The 21,820-nt window shown below is 36.9% G+C and overlaps 1 protein-coding gene across 1 annotated transcript in view; it reads left to right on the forward strand.

Annotated features, from left to right (window-relative positions):
• Nucleotides 1–19,241, forward strand: part of SLC17A6 (solute carrier family 17 member 6) — a 33,109-nt gene extending 13,868 nt beyond the window's left edge. Inside the window, exons 4-12 of the mRNA XM_021401897.1 lie at nt 6,795–6,909; nt 8,602–8,689; nt 8,791–8,877; nt 9,707–9,849; nt 11,501–11,650; nt 14,603–14,735; nt 15,404–15,514; nt 16,658–16,785; nt 17,147–19,241. Of these exons, the coding sequence (XP_021257572.1) occupies nt 6,795–6,909; nt 8,602–8,689; nt 8,791–8,877; nt 9,707–9,849; nt 11,501–11,650; nt 14,603–14,735; nt 15,404–15,514; nt 16,658–16,785; nt 17,147–17,479 (1,288 nt within the window). The 3' untranslated portion in view covers nt 17,480–19,241. The remainder of the gene's footprint in view (nt 1–6,794; nt 6,910–8,601; nt 8,690–8,790; nt 8,878–9,706; nt 9,850–11,500; nt 11,651–14,602; nt 14,736–15,403; nt 15,515–16,657; nt 16,786–17,146) is intronic.

Below are 21,820 nucleotides of genomic sequence, written 5' to 3' on the forward strand. Positions count from 1 at the left end.
TGCAAAATGCAATTTAGTTTGGCTGCATAAAAATATTAATGTCACTGTCATTTCGCTCTGAGAGAATTCACATTTGACACAAGCAGTGCAGAAACAGTCATCTATAACACTTAGCTTATATACCAGAAAACACTCCACAAAGTAGTGCAAACATAGCCTCTGAGTTTATACATTGCCAGATCCATAAAATATTTTGAAGAACATGGATGGTTTATTTTATAACTGCATTATATGTCTCTGGATTGAGAGGTAGTTATGAATCACAGTCCAAGACCTGGAACTCAGTAAGATAATTTGAATGAGATGGTCTTGGTTTGAAACATGATCTAGCAAATTACGTATTTAAAGAGCAAGCCAACCCAAAGCTAATGAGCTAGAAGGAATGAGTCTGAGATTTATCTAGACACATATGAGAATAATGAGCTGTAAAACAAAACCACAAGTTTGAGAGATTCTCCAGCTGAATTCAAACAAGAGAGGGAGAGGGCTAATAGGGTGATCAAATGAATGAAGAATAAGGAAGATAGGATGGAGAGGGCCCAGCTTGCTTAGTGATGCAGAAGAAAGAAGATAGGATTGCTATTGAGGTAAACTGCAGATCTTAAAACTGCTAAAATAAGACAGCATGAGTGCAAGATATCTATCAGATGTAGGAAGTAACAAGCTGGAAAGACTTCCAAAATAAGTAGGGCACATACTAATTACTTCTGAGTTGGAACTTGGTCTGCTTATGAAAGGATGATGTAATCCACTTGCTGGTAAGAGCATCGATCAGATTTTAATCACCCAGGAGACTTTTACATCCAGCATCAATTACCATGATGCTGTCATCACGTGCCAAAGTCTTCAAAAAAAAAAAATACACACTGTATCATATATATGTCTGAAGAGCAAATGGATCTGCATGAGAATTATTTGGGGACTTGGTTTGACTTCTAAGCATCAGTGGTAATAATGGAACTCGGAGAAGGCAGAAGGTGAAAGGTACTTTGTGTTACTGACAGAGACTGACTTACTCTATGTGTGGCATTTCTCTCTGGCACTTGGTCCAATCCTTGCAAGGTCTATTCTACTAAAATACTTGGGAATATTTTGGGATTGACTCATCTTCAAAACGTGCAGATCAAACCATAGCAAATTTGAGTCCTCAGAATTCTTGTGCTCTGTATCAAAGTCTTAGAAGACCCCCACCACACTTAATATAGGTGAAGAGACACTTTATAAGAAGGGAATGTCAAGTAGCAGCTAAAAATCTGAAATACCAGTACATTCAGTCACTGTATAACACAAAGAAAAAATGAAGTTAAAAAAGGTGATAACAATGTCATTGTTAACAACATCTGCAGAAGAAGTGATCCTGATAAATCTCTGCATGCTTAGAGGCGTTCCAGCTAGCTCTTGTTGTGTTTTTTGCTTAAAAATTAAGTTTTACTACTTAAAAAGTAAACAAAAAAAATTCATCCAGTATTCAGCCTTGTCATTCCTCACAAACAGTTTTTTGGGTTGTGAAAAAAAAACAACAGAAAAATAGCATAATCAGTACTATGTTGTGTTGCTGGCCCTTGTAGGAGATATGTCAAAGATAAATGATAGTCAGTGTAGCCAGAGCATCAGATAACAAATTTTAGCAATCTTGAGCTGATAGAATAGTCTAAAAAGTCACTTTGTGTGAAACACCTGCAGCTGCCAGAGCTGCTCCTGCTCTGGAATTCTCCCAGAAAAGCACAAGTCAAGAAAGAACAACTAAGGACAGTCAAGACATAGCTTCTTTTAATATATGTAAGTCTTTGTTCACCAACATAATTTATGTATTTTCTGCAAGGAAGGAAAGGGCAATAAGATTTTTAGACCACATTGAGAAAGCTTTTCAAGAAACGTTCATGTTTTCACTCCACTTTGGTTTGCACCCTTACTTAACAGGAATTTCATCAAAGACTAGGAAAAATATTTTAAGTTTTTTTGTGGCCAAATATTTGATTGCTCATTCATTCTGTATGAAGAGTTTCCTATATGCAAGACTTGTGCTCAGTTACTACTGGCTTGGCTGTTGCAGGACTGTGAGACAAAAAATTGGGAAAGCATTCATAGCAATGAAGAGTCATTAAATACTGGTGATCATACCAATTCTTCCACAATGGTGACAGAAAAGGCACCATCCTGTGCATACCCATGCAAAGAAATATTCAGCAAGCAATTAATTGAACCACTTAAAGAGTTCAGACTGCATTAAAAGAGAGGAGATAATGAATATCTTATATAAAGTGTTCAATACAAGTTATTTACCGAATTAAAATCAAGTCTTTATAACATGATCAGTACTGCTGTAAAATTGTGAAGTAGAAAGGTTTTGTATCACAAAAATGATTATGGGCTTTATTTTCCATAGGTTCCTGTTTACAACCAGAACAATTTATTTAATTTACTGTAGTGATATGGAATGTTGTGCTTTTTCTTCAAGATTCACTAGGAAATCATGACCAAAAAAAAAAAAAAGATTTCTTATTCCATAGAGAGGCTTTAAGTGAAATGATGATCAATGGCTTTCTGGAGGTGAAAAATATTCAGTTACTGTTCTTAATGATTTTTGTATTAAAATCATTGAAAACTTGTTTTGTTTATAATGAAAACTGATGGGACACCTTCTATGTATTCATAGCTCCCAATTTCATTCCATTAAAGGATACATCATCTGATTTGGTAGTCTTAAGTGACCAGGATTTACTATTCTTTAATTATTTTGGATTTTAATTATATGGCATTCCTAACTCATTCATACCGCATATATTTAAGCATCTTAAAGCATTTTCTTCTTGAGATAAATAACTGTATATGTTAAAAATAGTAATTTTAGCTATCTGTTTTTCTTTTTTTAAAGGATGAACTTTAGTTAAGGAACTCTATATGCTTTAGATTTGACATATTAGTTTCCCTAGCAGTTTATATTTAATGAAATTAGACCACAATTATCTGAGAACAAAGAGACGTAGATAACTGTAAATCTTCAATGACATTAAAGAAGGACATCAGTGAAATGCACTAGATTCTGACAGCTGGGGAACTGAGTCCAACCATGCACATAGGAAAGGAGTTTCAGGTTTATTGAGTCATTGGAGCAATTTTCGCTCCCAGTCCTTGGGGTAAGAGGATGCTTCCAACCAGGACTCCTTACTTTCAGATATCATATGCGTAACCCAATATGTCGCCCATCTGGTGTTCAGCATTTGGCAGGCATCTGTATTCCCACTGTTCTCAGTTCACTTTATAAGCTGACACTTCTTTCAACCAAGTAACAAAATCTATAAAGCACTTCCATGCAGAATGCTCGCGTAATACATTGCATGAAAAAAGCAGATGCGAACAGTGAGACTTCACAGAGATTAGAAATCCAGAGATGAAAATAAATGCATTTCTTTCTCATTTGTCCCCAGAGGAAAATGAGCCAACCAGCTTGAAAACCAGAAAAGATTAATTCTTCCTGCAACTCTATTCCATTCTAAGCATTTTTTCCTGACATGTCAGAGCTATTTCCTTCCTCCGTTCCCATCCCAAATGTCTCTTAGTCAAATATGGTTTTGCTATTATTTCTACTTGTATTACAAGAGGACTAAGTCACAGCTCACAACCTTCATGTAATGCTATTGTCAGTAAAACACTGAGGTTCAGTGTTAGATTCTGCCTTTTGGGACTGAGTCTACTGAGTCTAGAAATGGAAATAGATAAGCAAAGTATAATTCTTTGTTTCAAGGCTTCTAGTCACTTTTGAGAGCTAGGATTTACATTTCCCCCCCCTCCCTGACATACTACCACCACGTTTATTAATTTGTCCTCTGCGTATGGTTAAATTCTTCTATATATAGTTAAACCAGTTGCTGTTTTGGGGTCAGAAAGGAATTTTCCCTCATATCTAGGGACTACTGATGGGATATCACAGCAGTTTAGTTCCCTCCTAATGCCAACGCTGAGAATAACAGCACTGTCATTGGCCTTCCCTGCTTCCTCTCTGTGGCATGCTACAGTTTTTCCCAGATTTTACCTTAAATCTACTAAAGCTCTTAGTCTGTGCCATGGAATTTAGATATGCTTTGTGGTTTTAGGAGTATGCGCAGCATGAAATGAATGTTTATGGACACCTCTGAATGAAAATTCAACAGCACAGCTTCTTGCAGTTTCTATGCTGGTCTCAACACAATACAGAGAGGGAGCCACATCCTGCTAAGAAATGTTGAACTCTGGTGGTATTTGTGCTTGAGATATAAAGCCTTCAGCACAAGCCCATGCTGCTGCAGAAGATGTGCCCAAAGAAATACACAGGAGGGCATGGCAGCTTAAGACTGTATATCAAGTGAGGGTCATGTTCATTTGTTCAAGATGATATCAGAATACAAAGAGGACAAACATACATGTATAAAAAAGCAGTGCAGTGTTGGATAGGAAGGAATATTTGTCCCTTTGAAGGCTAAAGTCTGACTTCAAAGAGAATCATGTTTGTCTGGAAATGAATATAGCCCATTTTCAATTGCAATAAGTACAATTATGGAACACCACATGTCAGTTTGTTACGGAAGCAGGAGGATCCTACTGAAAAACATGGCTTAACATACGTAATTTGTCTGATCTTTTTTTAATCAGATTTATGCAGATGAATGCCTGAGTAGTTAGGATGAGGAGAAAATGTAAACAAATCATAGTATCAATAGTACAGAAGCATATCACAATATTGTGTTAGGAAGAAGAATTTAGTAATGGTGTGGGGGGGAAATAAATGTAACAAGGCAAAATACTGATTTACTTACAGAAGTGCATGAAGAAATGCAAAGAAATGCAAACCAAGTGGAAGAAGATGTGTTTGCCATTGATTGCGAGCTACAGAGGAAACTGGCTCACTTCAGTAGCCATGCACTAAAGTAATGGCACTGATTTTAATTTGCATTTAAGAAAATAAAATAGACATTTCTGACAAGAATCATAATTTAATTCAAATTTATTCTAACCTAAATTCCATAGGTATTTGGAAAAAAGTGATGGATCTGTTTTTGAGAAAGATTTTGGTAAATCATGGCTCTGAGAGAGAACTGACACTCATATAATGAAAGAACTCAATGTTATCTGCTCCTCAGTGTAACTGAATGTTCACTAGTACTTGTGTGATTAAATACAGGCAAGATTTTCATTTGGAAGATGTACATCTCAGATCATTCTCTGAATTGCATGTTACTTTATTTTCTAGAAGGAACAGGTTCAAGGAAACAGCTTCTCTTCAGTGAGCAGGAGAACAAAGCAATTCTGGTAAACACAACTTTTAACTGTGGCAAACAGAAGCTGATTCCAGACGCAGAATTGAAAAACTAGACTAAGCTTCCTTGAAGAAACAGTTATATAACATAATTTTGAAGATCTCATCCTTACATAGAGATAGCAATTTTTATATTCTATCTTAGCATGATTTTGACAAGAACAGCAACTTAAAAAGGGTTGCACTGATTCATACTAGCTAAGAATCTACTCCAGCAAGTCTATACACGGACACAAAGCTACAAAAGAACAACTTACACATACAGAAACAAGAGTAAAGACCAAAGTCAGGCGAAACCTGTAGATGCAAACACATACACCAGTCAGTCCCAGTGAGTGCACTGCTCATGCTGCCAAATGAAGGCAGAAGCAAGCTGCACAGTGAGCTAGATCATGTCTGCCATGAGATGTGGAGCACAGGGAACACAGCGAGGGGACCAGGTTTAAAGCTGTTTAATGAAGCTTCCTCTATAAGCCAAGCAGTATTTCTCTGTCCAACTGTCATTTCTTATTTCTCAAACTTTAGAGGTGGAATATAGTCAACTTGCTGTTTAAGGGTTTGCATCAGGCTGTAATTTTAAGCAGATAATACAAAAAACAGATGGATCCAGGAGGAGTTTTTCTCTAGAAACTTATCACAGCTTCTTCCTTCCTTAACCTAAGGTCCATTTCTCACTAACTTACGGCACTGTACCAACTTCTAAAGAACACATGCTAATACTAAAGGGCTCTGTTGAATCAGATCCACATCAGATACCATGATGTCCTATATTAAAATATCTCCAGGATTTTTTCTTAGCATTACATGACTTTGTATAAAGAATATGGGCAGTTAAAAGCGGCCCTTCAAAAACACACATGTATTTAGACTACTTAATGTACTTTATTTAAGGCAATTGTTGGGAAGTTGCCAGAGTCAAAATTATTCAATATTTCTGGCCAGGAGAAAGGATAATCTACTCCCTATGGAAAATGCTCTTGTGTTTAAGAACATACTATCTCTGCTTGAAATTCTTCCTGCTGCTTTGGCATTTCTAAGAGTGGGTTCTCTTCTGCTTTAAAAGAAGTGAATGCATATTGCCATTTTCTTACGATTAGAGCACTGGCAAGAGCTTCTCTTTTGCCCAGTTATCTGTTTTAACAAAACAGGTCTAATTTCTCCAGATATTAGAGAATTGAATCAGATTTGTTCAAAAGAAATGCAAAAATTAGGGAAAAGAAAGAGTGGAGCTATATAAAGAGTAAGAAAGATGTGACTGCACAAGATATATTTACTCAAGACATTAGGCTGAATAGATGCATGTGTCTATGCTTGGTCTGAGTCTTATCACGCAGATTATAACACTAAATGAAAGTAGATGCTAATCAAGTCCAGCAGTTAGCATATTCCCTACATAAATTTCATACATTTATCTATACTGGTATGTGAACATACATGGAATAAATCTACTGGAACATTATTGAAATTACTTCCTTTACATTTTTTTTTTCCACCCTTGCAGAGTATTCGGTGCTGCTATACTGCTGACATCCTCCCTCAACATGTTGATACCATCTGCAGCCAGGGTGCATTACGGGTGTGTCATCTTTGTCAGGATCCTGCAAGGCCTCGTAGAGGTATGGGAAAATAAAATTACCAGCAAAAGACTGTTATCTTTTAACCAGCCATCATCTCTTTATAAAAAGAAGAAAATTTTTTTCAATTTACTCCTGATTTTTATCACAATGGATAACAGTTACAGCAATTTGTTTTTCCTATTTACGCAGCAAAGTTTTCTCTTGCTGAGAAGCCAGTAAGAATTAACACTGAAGTTTTCCTGAAACCTTGTTCTGCACAGGCCTTTCTGCTGCTATTCTCAACAGTTGTTTGCTGTCCAGCATTGCAGACTAAATCTATAATACTGAATGAAACTTCTCTCATAGCTTCTCTGACCATATTATTGATGAAATGAATTAGAGGTTTACAGTGACTGAAGAGGGGAAAAGAATGAGCTTGTCTTCTAAATTTGTTTGTTTCAGACTTCAGGCAGGAGATTCCTGCTTCTTTCTAAGGGCTGTGCACTTCTGCTGTGTGAGCTCATTTTATTTTATGCATTTTATAAAGACTCAAAAAGAAGGTGCAGAATGCGCCTGGAAGTTAGAAGACTTGGCACTAGGGTTCTTGAATTATGTGTGTAAATATTGAAACATTCCTGAAAAGTGCTTTGCATGGACAGAGTTGTGCTTGACCACAAGGAGGAAACAGAATCAAGTGCTTAACTGCAAAATAAAATAGGTCCTTCATCACTAATTTCTGTGATACTGTTTAAAGGAATGGTAAACGTAAGACACTCAAGCAGTACTGTTTGAAGAAGGATTAAAATACATCATGGTTGTCTTAAGATTACATAGTTCTTTTTATTTTGAAGTTAACAAAGATTGAAGTGAATATTAAATGGTTATAAAATCTTTGAAGAGAATGCATTTGAAGAGCTTTTTGTAACATGAGAGTGATAAACTCAACATTCTCATACTTCTTGCAGAGGGAATAAAATATTAAATTAAGAGAAAAGTGGCTGTATATAACTATTCTGGCACCGCAGTTATTCTCAAGCATGAATTTTGTGCAAAAGTACAGCATATTTTATATTACGCCTTCTAAGATTTCAACACTGTAAGATGCAGTGATTTCTTCGTAGTTTTTCTATTATGAGTTAAAGAGTGGTTTTGAAGAAAGACATAACATGTAATTCCTTTTAAATCAAGCCAGCAAACACCACCCAATTCTTTAAGTGCTCAAAAAGGTTCATTGAAGATAGTGAATAACTTCTGATATTATAGTTTTAAACTCTAATTGATCTTATTTGATTGTTTTCGAGCAATGGAAAAGGAAACTCTATTTGCTAGATTATATTTGAAGTGTTGGAAGGCCATCAAAAAATGTTAGAAGGCCACAAAAACTATGGGTTGCAGAACTGAGCCCAGCATTAGAAAGATTCTGAAGAGTCTGTATTTTCATCCCTCCTTTGATTCTGATACGTGTGAGTTTAGATTCTTTCTTTACAATTCTTCACTATTCTGTCCTGGAAGCTGGGATGCAGAGCAAAAAAGAATGATGTTTTATATCCGTACCATTAGTCCCCCAAAAATAGCCACTGCAACTTTAATAGAAATGGAAGTTTTTCTAAGGCTGTGCTCAGACTTCACTATAGAAATGCAAAGTATTCTCAGTATCTTGTTTGTAGCCGTGTTAAAACAAAAATTCATGCAAAAAGAATGAACTGCCTGACTGACCAACATTAGCTAACTTGTGGCACACCCGTTCCCCAGGGGGTCACCTACCCTGCCTGCCACGGTATTTGGAGCAAGTGGGCCCCCCCATTAGAAAGAAGTAGATTAGCAACCACTTCCTTTTGTGGTAAGTAACTTTCCATTTTTGTCTTTCTTTCATTTGTAAAATAAAAGTACTTTGAGACTGAAGTTTTCCCCCTTTTCATCCATACGCATCTTGTTTTGTAGGTTCCTATGCAGGAGCTGTTATTGCAATGCCTTTAGCTGGGATTCTAGTGCAATATACGGGGTGGTCTTCAGTGTTTTATGTGTATGGTATGCACTTCTTCTCATCTCACTTCAGTATTGCATGACCTTACTCAATCCCATGTAGAGAAGCAAAAGCTACTGTTAAGAGGCCCCCCAAAAAAGAAGTGTCGCCATAATCCAAAAATACACTGTTGAGAAATAAAACAAAAGAACAAAATTTAAAGGAGAGCAACCTTATTAAATGAGAACGGAAAAACCTTCATCACTTGTAGTAGAAGTGCAACCTGCTATGCAGATCTGTAGAATCTCAGATTCTCAGAGGTAACATCACACTTACAGAACTGTAAGTGAAGAGTACATCCCTCTACTGACAGTAGTTCTGTGACAATAAATTACACTTATAGAAAAAGAAATGGCCCAATGTTGTTCTATCTGCAGTGTAAATTGATGTGAATTAAGGGGAAATGTCACAGAAAACTATAAAACTACTCAAGGTATGTGACTATGTTGAAAACAGTGCCACAATTTTGTCCTTTGAAGGTAGAAAAAAAATAAAATGTAGTGCAGTAATCAAATAATAGTGGCTTAAAGCAGAATGGACCATCATTTACATGAGATGGGACCTGTTTCACTGCCTAGTATAAATTAATGTTGGAATATAAATAATATTCACATACAGTGAAGTCACTCTGTAAATGAAACAGAATTCATCATTGTGGTACATCTCCACAAGCATTTTGCAGAAATGTTTTTTTGCAAGATTTGGCTCTGCTACAATGACTTGATAGAGAAGCTGTAACAAATTTAAATGGCAGATGTTACTATTACCCACAGATTTTCTTCTTTGCTACTTCACTGTGCATTTCTTTTGAAAGTCTCTCTTTTCATTCCAAAGGGAGTTTTGGTATAGTCTGGTATATGTTTTGGCTTTTGGTTTCATATGAGAGCCCTGCAAAGCATCCTACGATTACAGACGAAGAAAGGCGATACATAGAAGAAAGCATTGGAGAGAGTGCCAACCTACTAGGTGCAATGGAAGTAAGAATATTATTCATACACTTATGTCCTATCAGATAGGAACAATAAAAAACAAACAAAACCAAAAGGAATCAACATAAAAGTAGCAGCATGTTGGATATTTTAAGACAATTGAACATTTCTGGGCAGGGGGGACAGGGGAAGGTCTGACATCTACTGATGGGTTTCTTGCTGGATGGTGCTTCTGCATGAGAAGAACAGAGATGCCAGAGGGTCAGTCATGGAATTTTTGCCTGATCTTTCTCTATTCCAAAACATGGAAAAAAAAAAAAGAACTAGAGCTAAACCTAGAATTACATTTGGAATTGAAGGCTTTTTGAGACTTCCATGCTACCTTGAGTTCAAGCAGTTCATTTCCTTCCTATTTATCCCCTTCTGAACTGTTTTCATCATCTTAAGATGAAACTAGAGGAAACGCTCTACCCAGGGTCTCTTGAGGATCTCAGAACATCAGAAAAAGCAAATCTTGTCTACTCTATATTTGCTTTTCAAGAAAGACTGCAAGCTGAAATAGAACATGCTAGTAGATTCATAAGAACATCCCCCATTACACTGATAACTCTGCTGGAGTCATGCTATCAAGCCTCAGGAATGTCCTCTAATTAAAAAACTTTGATCTAGATTAAATAGGGAATTGGAAATATTATCAATATTATTTTTATATTGCTGACATCTTAAAATGTTCTGGAGGTAGTTTCTGGGTTGACTTTTAATATTATTCAGCAGCATTTAGGTTTTCATATGCCCAAGTGCTTTTGAAAATCTTACATGAAGTATTTCAAAGGATGTCTGTACAGTTCTAACAGGAGTTGGATATTTCTGCTTTTATTATTATTGCTTTTCATTAAACATTCTTTGGAAGTGATTAGTTTATGTCAGCAGTTGAGTTGCTTCTAAAATATTTAATCTGAAATTCTTCCCAAGCACTCACTTCAATGTAATTCAATAGGTATATAAATTTGGCATAAGTCTATCCAGTGGGCTGGAATTCTTTGAAGGAAACTCAGTATTCAGGCAATTTTCAGACACTCATTGGAGTCCGGATCCTGCACCTGGATCAACACAGATGGGCAGAATCCTGAGTTCACAGAGAGGTGCTTGGACTCAGCAGGATTGTAGTTCTGCCCATCTGTCATCTTTTTTCATTATGCAATTCATTTAAAAAAAGTCATAAAGCAAAATAAAATATATTGACCAAACAGCTTTAGCTGAGACTTGGTAGAAACTAAAGTCAGATTTGGGGGATTGAGATCTAGATGCTAAAATACATGATTAAAATAAATGTGGTTAGAATTATGCAGTTGTACTGTAGAAGTGCAGACTTCTTTTACAGAGACATTATTTTGGGCATTGTATATTCATGTTTACATTATAGAGCGAACAGCATTTGTAACTGAATTTTGTGGTACAGATAAGAATCACTTAGTTTCTCCACTTGTGTATTGTGTAATTTTTTATGTTTTTTTATAAAAAATTTGAAGCATCCAAAAGTGGATGCATGTAGTTTAGGACAACTAAAGTTGCTGGAATTCAAGTACATAGAATTGTGTATGAATTAACTTGCTAGATAATAGGAAATAAGTAGGAAAAGGGAAGCAAGATATTTGCTATTGATCAAGATGTTGACTGCATCCCCCTTTTTATATTTCAGAAATACAAAACTCCATGGAGAAAATTTTTTACATCTATGCCAGTCTATGCAATAATTGTTGCAAACTTTTGTAGAAGCTGGACTTTCTACTTGTTGCTTATTAGTCAGCCTGCTTACTTTGAGGAAGTATTTGGATTTGAAATAAGCAAGGTATGTAAGAATAAGCTAAGCCTTTTATCTTCACTAAGCAGGAAGCAGAGTCACATTTGTGGTATTTAGAGGGAGAAGGAAATATAAGCATTCTGCATTTTCATGTGGTTTTTCTTTGTAGGTTACTGATCTTATCCTTCCTGATTGCTGGTCCATTTGCCCGCATCTATGTGTGAAATAATAGCAAAGGCAAAGGGCCTGGAACATCTCCTGTAGGAGGAATGGCTGACAGACCTGGGTCTGTTCAGCCTAGAGAAGAGAAGACAGAGGGGAACCAATCAGTGTTTATAAACATCTAAAGTGCAAGAGGCAATTGGACGAGACCAGAATATTTTCAGTGGTGTGCAGCAATAGGACAAGTAGCAATAGCCAAAAACTGGAACATAGGAAGTTCCACACAAATATGCACAAGAATTTCTGCATTCTGCCTTCTTTCTCTTCTATGGAAATACTCAAGACCTATCTGGACACCTACCTATGCAACCTGTTGTAGGGAACCTGCTTTATCAGGGCATTAGGACTTGAAGTCCCTGCCAACTTATCACCTTTCTACACCTCCCTTTAATGCGGGGGGAGCTGCACCCTTTATTTACTTAGGAAAAGAAATAGTTGACAGGAAAACATGACATCTAGGGATGATCCAATGTTCCACTTCATTCATATGAATTTTTGATTAGCCCCTCAAAGGGGCATAATCAAACAAAGCTCATGAGGATAATTAAGCTTTCTACTAATGTATATTTTCCCCTTCTGAAAGTTGTAAGGACTTGCACTTTTCAGGTATTCACATCCTTTTGACATTCTAGGAGGTACTGAACCACTCTAAATTGTGATATAGTGGTGTAATGCAACAGAAAATGCAGCAATAACAGCAGAGGTGTTCCAGGTGGATCCTGGCTCCACCCCTTCCAGTCACTCAGGTACACTGCATGCACCTGAGCTCCCCTGGGCTGGCCCTTCCTTCCCACCAGGTGCTCAATCACTGGTTCAAGCCATGACTTTGCATTTCCACTACAAGTAGTAATTTTTGTGTTCTGAGCAGTTACCAAAGTGTTGAAGTAATAAGGGATATTGTCAAAATTATGTAAAACCAGCCTGGATTTAAAGATGGGCTTCAGAATAAAAATTAATTTCTCAAAATCTGTCCCTCTGAGCTAAGCTTGTGAGCCTGCTCTAATATAACAAAAAAGCCGCCTTTAAAATGAGGGTGAGATTGAGAATATCCCCATCTTCGAAGACTGGAACTGGATCAAACTGGTGTCTCGCTTTGAAGACCATTTTCTATATATTGCACTACACCTGATGATCAAAGTAAAAGAGTAAATGATTTATGATAATTTCATCAGGATGGAAAATACATTATTTAGAATTTCACTCCAATATCAATATGTTCTCGAGTTCAGTGATAAACATCAGAGAATCACAGAATCATACAACTGCTCAGGCTGGAAGAGACCTTCAAGATCATCAAGTCCAACCACAACCTAACCATACTGTTCTAACAACCCACCACTAAATCATGTCCCTGAGCACCACATCCAAACAGTTTTAAACACATTCAGGGATGGTGACGCAACCACCACCCTGGGGAGCCCATTCCAGTGCTTAACAACCTTTTCTGTCAAGAAGTTTTCCTGATATCCAACCTAAACCTCCCCTGGCGCAACTTGAGGCCATTTCCCCTTGTCCTGTCACCAGTGAGAAGAGACCAGCCCCGCTCTCACTGCAATCATATTCCAGGTATTTGAAGAGAGAAATAAGGTCTCCTCTCAGCCTCCTCTTCCCCAGACTAAACAGCCCCAGTTCCCTCAGTCTCTCCTCCTAGGGCATATTCTCCAAGCCCTTCACCAGCCTTGTTGCCCTTCTTTGGACCTGCTCCAGCACCTCAATGTCCTTTCCGTACTGAGGCGCCCAAAACTGAGCACAGTACTTGAGGTGGGGCCTCACCAGTGCTGAGTACAGGGGCAAGATGATTTCCCTAGTTCTGCTCACCACACCATTCCTGATCCAAGCCAGGATGCCATTGGCCTTCTTGGCCACCTGGGCACACTGCTGGCTCATATTCAGCTGACTGTCCATCAGCACACCAAGGTCCCTTTCTGTCAGGCAGCTTTCCAGCCACTCCTCCCCAAGCCTGTAGGGTTGCCTGGGGTTACTGTGACCAAAATGCAGCACCTGACACTTGCCCCTATTGAAAATCATAGTTTACCTTGGCCCATTGATCCAGTCTATCCAGGTCCCCTCAGGTAGTGCCTTTCTGCCCTCCAGCAGATCAACACTCCCTCCCAACTTGGTGTTTGTGTAACATATTAATAGGTAAAGCAAAAATCCAGTAGTTTAGGTACTTGTGTCTTCAGGCCAGCCTACTGACTGTTTAGAATTGTATATAGTGAAATTTTAAACCTAGCTGTATTTATCTTAAGGAGCTTTGTTACACTTGAAACATTATCTGTCATTTATCTTGCTCTTCAGCTCCTGTTCTGAATAGCCTTTCTTGTGTCCCCACATGAGGGTGATCCACAGGGAATATTTTTGCAGACCTCAGAGGTCTGGATGTGTTAGGTTTGCTGGGCAATGCTGTGCCAAGCCCACCACCAACAGAAACGCAGCAATTTGGCTAAACACATTTGATCATAAATTTTCTGAAAAGGAAAAGCTATAAAGTCAGGGGAAAAAAAGCTACTGGTTTAAATCTAAACTATGAAAACAATTTATAAACATAAAGTGTCAAAGCATTGGATGTTCTTAAAAATCTGGCTGCTCTTCAGGAAATACAACAACTCATGTTCGCTAGCTTTTCTCATTTAATAAACCAAGCTTAATAAAATCTTAGTTTGAAAACATCATCTGAGATTGAAGAGAAACAATTACATACTATCTGAATGGTTCTGAAAATGAAAAATGACAGTTTTCTTGTTGTTTATACTCTGCTATTGCTCATCATTATTTTAGGTGGGTATCTTATCTGCTGTGCCGCATTTAGTGATGACAATTATTGTTCCTATTGGGGGACAAATTGCAGACTTCTTAAGAAGCAAACAGATTCTTTCCACCACCACTGTGAGAAAGATAATGAACTGTGGAGGTAAGGCTTCTTACCTTATCAGAAAAGTTTCTTGTACAGATCTAGTAGCCACACAGTATGCTGTGTACATTAAAGAAATGGCATGGTTTTACACACACACAACATAGTACTTTGGTTTTTCTGTTGCAGATGAGGTTCATAAATTAAAATAAACACATCTGTTCCTATGTCCAATTTCAAAAGACATGTTTGATCCTTCTAAAAGCATTTAGAGTATTACAGGAGCAGGTGAGCTCTTTGGGGTTAATCTGCTTACAAGTACCTTCTAAGTGAGTCTTTGATACTAACATGAATGCCCTCTGCACTGAGAGCCCAGATTTCAGACCTAATCTCTCAGAGGCTAAACTTACATGAGCTGAATCGTGGCAGTGATGAGAGCTTTACAGCTCATCATGGACTGAGTGTATACTCCCATTAGTGCCTGCCTAATTACAGGTTTTGAGTTTAAAACTGGCAGCAAGTAACAATAAGCACACAAACAATAAAATATGGATTATCGGACATAGCAAGAACATGTGCTTTTTAGGGAGGAAATAAATGCCTGATTATATTCCACTCTGGGATAACATTTTGCATCTGTCTCTTATGAAATATTACCACATCCTAAAGTCTGCAATACTTGAGAGGGTATTAAATCTGATGCCTGGTTTTCTTTACAATTTCCCAAGGTTTTGGTATGGAAGCAACTCTTCTTCTGGTGGTGGGATATTCTCACAGTAAAGGAGTGGCTATTTCATTCCTAGTGCTTGCTGTAGGCTTTAGTGGATTCGCCATATCTGGTAAGATTATACTGCTGTTATTAAGATAAAATAATTTATTAAGAGACAGAACACTTCATTTGGTTTTTATTAATTGACAATAATTTAAAGAAATCTCTGAATTCCAAATATTATATGTGATCATGGCAAACCACAATCCATACCAGGTCTTATATATATATATATATATATTTTTTTTTTTTTGCTGTTGAAATAATCGATCTTTTCCACATGTAGTGCAGCAAAATAAATTTTCTTTTCCAGGGGGTGCTCATGTTCACCATGGGATTTTCTCAAAATTAAACATACAACACAAATGAACTCATATTATGCACAAATATCTACGTATATGTCTTTGTTTAGATATTGACCTTTTACCATTTTTTTCATCTGTGTATTATTCAATGCTTTTTCATAAAACATGAAGAGTGTCTTATTTTCTAACAGTTAGCTATCCTTGTATTAATGCCTACCTTTTATCTTCTTGTTATCTTTTGATATCCAATGAACTGGCTTCTGCTTTCACTTACTGAAGTGCTTACTCTGGGAACAACCACTTCAGTCACTTTATATAGAACCAGGAGGTTTTTCAAGATATTTTAAATAGTTACTGTATACATTTCAACAAGATCAAGGTATTGTTAATGCAAGGAAACAATAAAAGATTGTAAGCATGATTATAAATCATTTATAGATAGCCTCTTTTTACTCCCTTTCTTCTACCACTCAGGAACAGTAGGGAACTCTCTTCTGCTAGTTGGTGTGAATGAAAAACGTGGGCAATACTAAATGGAAGTAGCACAGGCAGGAAGAAGAAATAACACGTTACTGGCAGTGTGATAAGCTCACGAATGACAATCTGAAAATACAGACTTTATCCCTATCTAAATCTCTTCTGGTTTATCTATCGCTACTGGGATGTTTTTAAGAACTTCCGTTTGGGGAAGAAAATTATATTTGGTATCCTTTTATAATATTTTTTAAAAGAAAATGAGAATCTGTAAGATGTTTAGGTATTGTAAGCCTTTTAGAGAAAAATAAAAACAAATAAATAGCTGAAATACATCTAAGTAAAACTGTCGAGTGAATTACTTTACATTTCTTTGCAGAACTGTACTATTGCTCTGGTTATGGCATAAATGTTTGCTGATGTTTGCATTGCAGGATTCAATGTCAACCACTTAGACATTGCCCCAAGGTATGCCAGCATATTAATGGGGATTTCTAATGGAGTCGGGACCTTGTCTGGAATGGTATGCCCTATAATTGTTGGAGCAATGACAAAGAACAAGGTGAGTGGGAATGCAGTTTTCAAATCTTCCAGTTTAATACAATTCGTCTTTAAAAAAAGATCTTTTCATTACACAACTTACTCAGAATATCCGTGTTACTGACTGAGACCTCTAGGAGAGACCATTCAGGAACCTGCAAATTTGAAGAATGCTGCACTCACTATATGCTCACAAGCTCAATGCTTTTGTAGGCTAATGAATAGTAATTTTCAGAGGAAGATGTATGTAAGTAATTGCAAATTGGACACATAAATGTTTTAGTTTTGCCATCATAGCCTCAACCGCCGATTTAAATCTTTCAGCTCAGAAGAGTTAGATAAGTGTGTGCACTGGTCTGATTTAGCAAATTTCTTCTTTACAGACACGTGAAGAGTGGCAATATGTCTTCCTCATTGCTGCTTTAGTTCATTATGGAGGTGTTATATTCTATGGCATATTTGCTTCAGGAGAGAAACAACCCTGGGCAGACCCCGAGCAGACAAGTGAAGAGAAATGTGGCTTCATTCATGAAGATGAACTAGCTGAAGAGACAGGGGACATTACTCAGAATTATGTAAATTATGGTACCACCAAGTCGTATGGTGCTACAACCCAGGTCAACGGTGGCTGGCCTAATGGTTGGGAGAAAAAAGAGGAATTTGTACAACAGGAAGTACTAGACTCATACAACTACAAGGAAGGAGATTATTCATAACAAACCTACATATTGGGTATATTTTGTAGTGCTTGTGATTAAATTCATTGTGATTGTTTGCACACAGAAATAAAATGTGGTATAAACATATCAAACAGGAAGGTCTTACTGTAAAAAAAATCCATTAAAGTGCAATCTGTATGAGTTGTGACATGTCATCACTTTCATTAGGTTATATTTGTTCAATAAACATTAGAGTTTTAAGGGTTTACTGGTCAAAACTATAGGGGCAATTAGATACTTACAGTACACAAGAGCTAAAACTCCTAAGTACGGAGTAAAGCACAACTAAGCAACCAAGTTGGCACATCTAATGCTCTTTTTAGAAAGCCAAAATTACTTGATCGTTAAAAATGCACTTATATATTTGTTACACTGTATTGAAAGAGATTGTGTTAAATACAAATGTTTACTCAGTGCAATGTAGGAATTGTATGTTTAGCCTAAGACAAGAACTTTCTTAAAGGAGAAAGGTTGAGTCCCAGGCATTTACAGGGGATTGATCCAGTTCCTTTAACGGTAATTGTATCAAGCCTAAACGAACATACAGAGCATATTGTTTGTTTATTGTGATTACTTGCTGCAGGCTACTCTGTGATGAATAATGGAATTATTTAGGAGTTTTATACTGAATGTTTGGGCACAAATTCTTATTTCTATTCTGCACAGATTCTTATGAAATTATAGGCCTTGTCATGTTCTTCCCTGAATTTATCAACTAATACAAAAAACTGTAATGTTAAGTCTGACTATTCATGCAGACTGTCAAATCTCTATATCAAAAAGTAAGCTTTATTACTCTTTTCTTTGCAATATCTTCCAACTTTGTCACCGGGTCTTTAAAGAGAAAAAAATAACACAATATAAACAAGAAAAATATATAGTCTGATAAAAAAATTCCAAAGAGAAATTTACTATGAGCAAGTAGCCCTATGAAAAAGGATGTATTTGTTTTTCAGAATATTTTGAAACCAATAAAAGAAACAGAGAACAATTTAACCCTTATGCTTCCCTTAATAGCATTCATATTTTTACACATTGTGCCAGTTATATACATAGATATAAGTTTATTAAAAATACTATAATTATAGAAAATGTTCCTATTTTAGAAATCCCTGAAATAAAAAAAAAACATATTTGTCTTTCAATTAAACCTATTAATAATGGATACTGAATATAAACTCACAATAAACCAAAGTGGCAAATAACTAGTGTTGGGTTGAAAGAAGCCAATAAGCATCATGCTTGTCTTTTTAGCATAACTCAACAGTGACTGCAACATTAGTGTACCAAGCAATAAGTGCAATGCATTACAAAGTGCATAATCTTCTAGTCTATATATTAATCTTCATTGAGCTTGTTGTATATATTTGAGGTTGTTGGGACTAAACCAAACTGAACCAAACTGAAGTTAGCAACACCAGACCACTTCTTAATACTCTAAAATGACAACAATGATCCATTTCCTAATTCAATCAAATGATTATTATTGTATGTAATAAACCATTCTGGATTCTTGGTCTTTTCATTGTATCGTGCTAGTGATTGGAAACCCTGCTACCGCAATATACAACTTGAGGATTGTTTCTTCTCCTTTTCTTTCTTTCTTTTTCTAATGCAAATCATACCTTAACCTTAAGAAAAAGATATTTTGCTTTGTGCCTCAAAGTGATGTAAAATGTGACAATAGCTTTTGCTGTGTTTAATGAAAAAGGTGTGGACTGTGTCACTTTTGTTGCTGCAAAAAGTGTTAATAAAATGCTCTATTTATCCTTTTATATAAAAAGGACTGGTGTAGTTTCTTGTGATTTTTTTTAGATGCTCTTTAATATAGATGACTCACTTTCTACACACTGCAAAACAAATCCCGCTGTCAACGTGGAGATGATATCTGACATCTCAGCTAGGAGCTGTGCTGGATACCCAGTGTCCTGCATCACCTGCTCTCTCCTGTGGCCCAGCACAGAAGTGGGGAAGGACAGGCCCCTGCCACTAGGCTCTTGTTCCTCTTCCCATAAGCATTCCTGGAGCAGGTGTGAGGCAGGAAAGAGCAGGAGAATCAGTCTGCCAGCCAACGACAGAAAGTGGGAGAAATGTACAATCTTAAGGGCTGCTGTGGATTAGCGTTCTCTACAGCAAATGGAAGTTATCACAGACTGCTGTCCTTGGAATTTGTTTCCCTTCTTGCTCCTGCAACAAAACTCCCTGACTGAAACATAATACTATCCGTCCATCTTACAGGAATCAGTGAAATTCAAAAAATCCCACATTAAAAACATCTTCTTCTAACAACTGTCCCTGTTCAGTAATTCTCCTGAATCCAGCAGAAGGTAAAAGCATCAAAAGGCCGCAAAGAGCAGCTAGAACAGCAATGGGCCCCATGCTTCTCACCAGTAGGCTACCAGCCACGAGACGCTGAGTCAGGGACTCACAAGGTTCCTGCTCATTGTTTTGATGGACTAGAGTGATGTTGTCATGGAAACATCCTGGAAGATCCACAAGAGAGATAAATAGGGGCTTTAAATGTAGTGCTGTGTTTATTACACCAAGAGGACAGCTCAGAAAATGAAAACTAATTAAGAAAATTAAAAGTATGAATCATAATTTTCACAGTCATCTTACAGGTTCTCTATCTTATGGAATTGTTCCAATAGTTTCCTCTCATTAAGCATGGGTAATCTTTTTTCCTCATTAGCTTGACACCCTGTAATTACTTATAACAAAGGAAAGACTTTAATCCAGGCATTATACACTGCACTGTTCAGCCGTGCACTGTTCTGTGGTAACTCAAGAACTGCTTTACTTGATAGAACGGAAAGGCTGAGTAAAAGTGTTAATTGGAATGCTCAGAAAATTGTTTCTAGGAATGAAGGAAGGTGTTTTGAAATACTTCTTTTAGAAAGCTTTCATGAAAAATATTTGTGTCATAGCTGTGTAGCTACCTGGCTTCTTCTGTTTTCTGAAAACATGTTATTTTCTTTTTCCCCATCACTTCAAATGCTAAACCACTCACAAGATTCTCCACATTCTCTTCCTGGCTGTCTGCTTCTGCTTTGGCTCTTTTACTTTCTCTTTAAAACAGAATAAGGAAGGAAGAGAAGCACACCAGATTTTAAGGTTTTTTTCTTCACAGACTCCTATACATGGAAAAGTACTGGAAGCAATCATCAGAAACATGACTGAGAAAGAAGGGACGGAAACAGAGAAAATAATTGGTTGCTTGTAAAGGTTGATTAAATGAAGACAAGTAGTAACAGCTGGATCTATTTTAGGGAAAAGGAGAACTGAGGAGAAACGACCCTTCATCTCTTATATTTCTTCTCAGTAAATATGCTTATGCTTCTCCATTACTACTTCCTAATTATAGATAGCATGGCTAAACTACACCTCTTAAGCCTCTTGTGAACTGTGCGCTTGCTGCCCAGAAGCTTCTCTTCTGCGCTCAGGTTCAAATACTAGCTCAAGAGATGCACTGCACTGGTACGATGCAGCGTTCCTCTTTTCTGTTCTATTTCTGTTCTGTTCCCCTGTCTGATACCCTGCACTTGTACTCACTCACTATGCTGAATAAAAGCAAAGCACCTTTTACTCACATTTTTATATATTTATCAGTTATTTTCTAAGTGAAGAAGGAGGCAGAATCCAGGCTCCAATAAAATCATTAGAAAAATCTGAGTTTAGATGGGGTTAGAATATACTTCAAATGTTCACCTTTGTGTCCTCAAATAATGTCTTACAGCATTAATACGCAATCAATTTAAAAATATTTGCGTCCACATTGGTAAGATCCCTTCTGTTAACGTATATTCTTTCTTGCAGAGATTAAGCTATCATAAAATGCTCTTTGCTTTCAGAAGTGATCATGAAATTCAATGGACCCAATTTCATAAAAACACTCTCCTGCAGGGAAAAAGAAAGCCTCAAGGTAAAGGTTGGATTGCAGTGACAAAAGAATATCTGCAGATTTTAATGAAGACCTCTTTCAGCACAAAGCTAAGCGTAGGAATGGATGTGGAAGTCAGAACAAATGTCACAGTTCAAAGCTGTACTGTTAGAAAGATAACATCACAGTCTTCGTTGCTGCCTCTGAAAGATAAAATGTTCTGTTCCTTTTAGGAGAAGCTGTGAAGGGGTTTGAAGGCTGGTCTAGATTAACTATTTAACAGCAACAGCTTTTGCCCATTTTATGAATTTGTCTGCATTTATTTGCTTGAATAATTTTCGTTGCACTGGAATTTTTAAAGATATTTTAACTGTATATCAAATCTGATCCAATTAATGTGTTTTACTTTGTTATTCTAGATTTGTTTAGCACTCTTTCACCCTGTTGTAGCACAAAGC

The sequence above is a fragment of the Numida meleagris genome, chromosome 6 (genome assembly GCF_002078875.1).
Source record: "Numida meleagris isolate 19003 breed g44 Domestic line chromosome 6, NumMel1.0, whole genome shotgun sequence".
NCBI classification, from domain to species: domain Eukaryota; kingdom Metazoa; phylum Chordata; class Aves; order Galliformes; family Numididae; genus Numida; species Numida meleagris.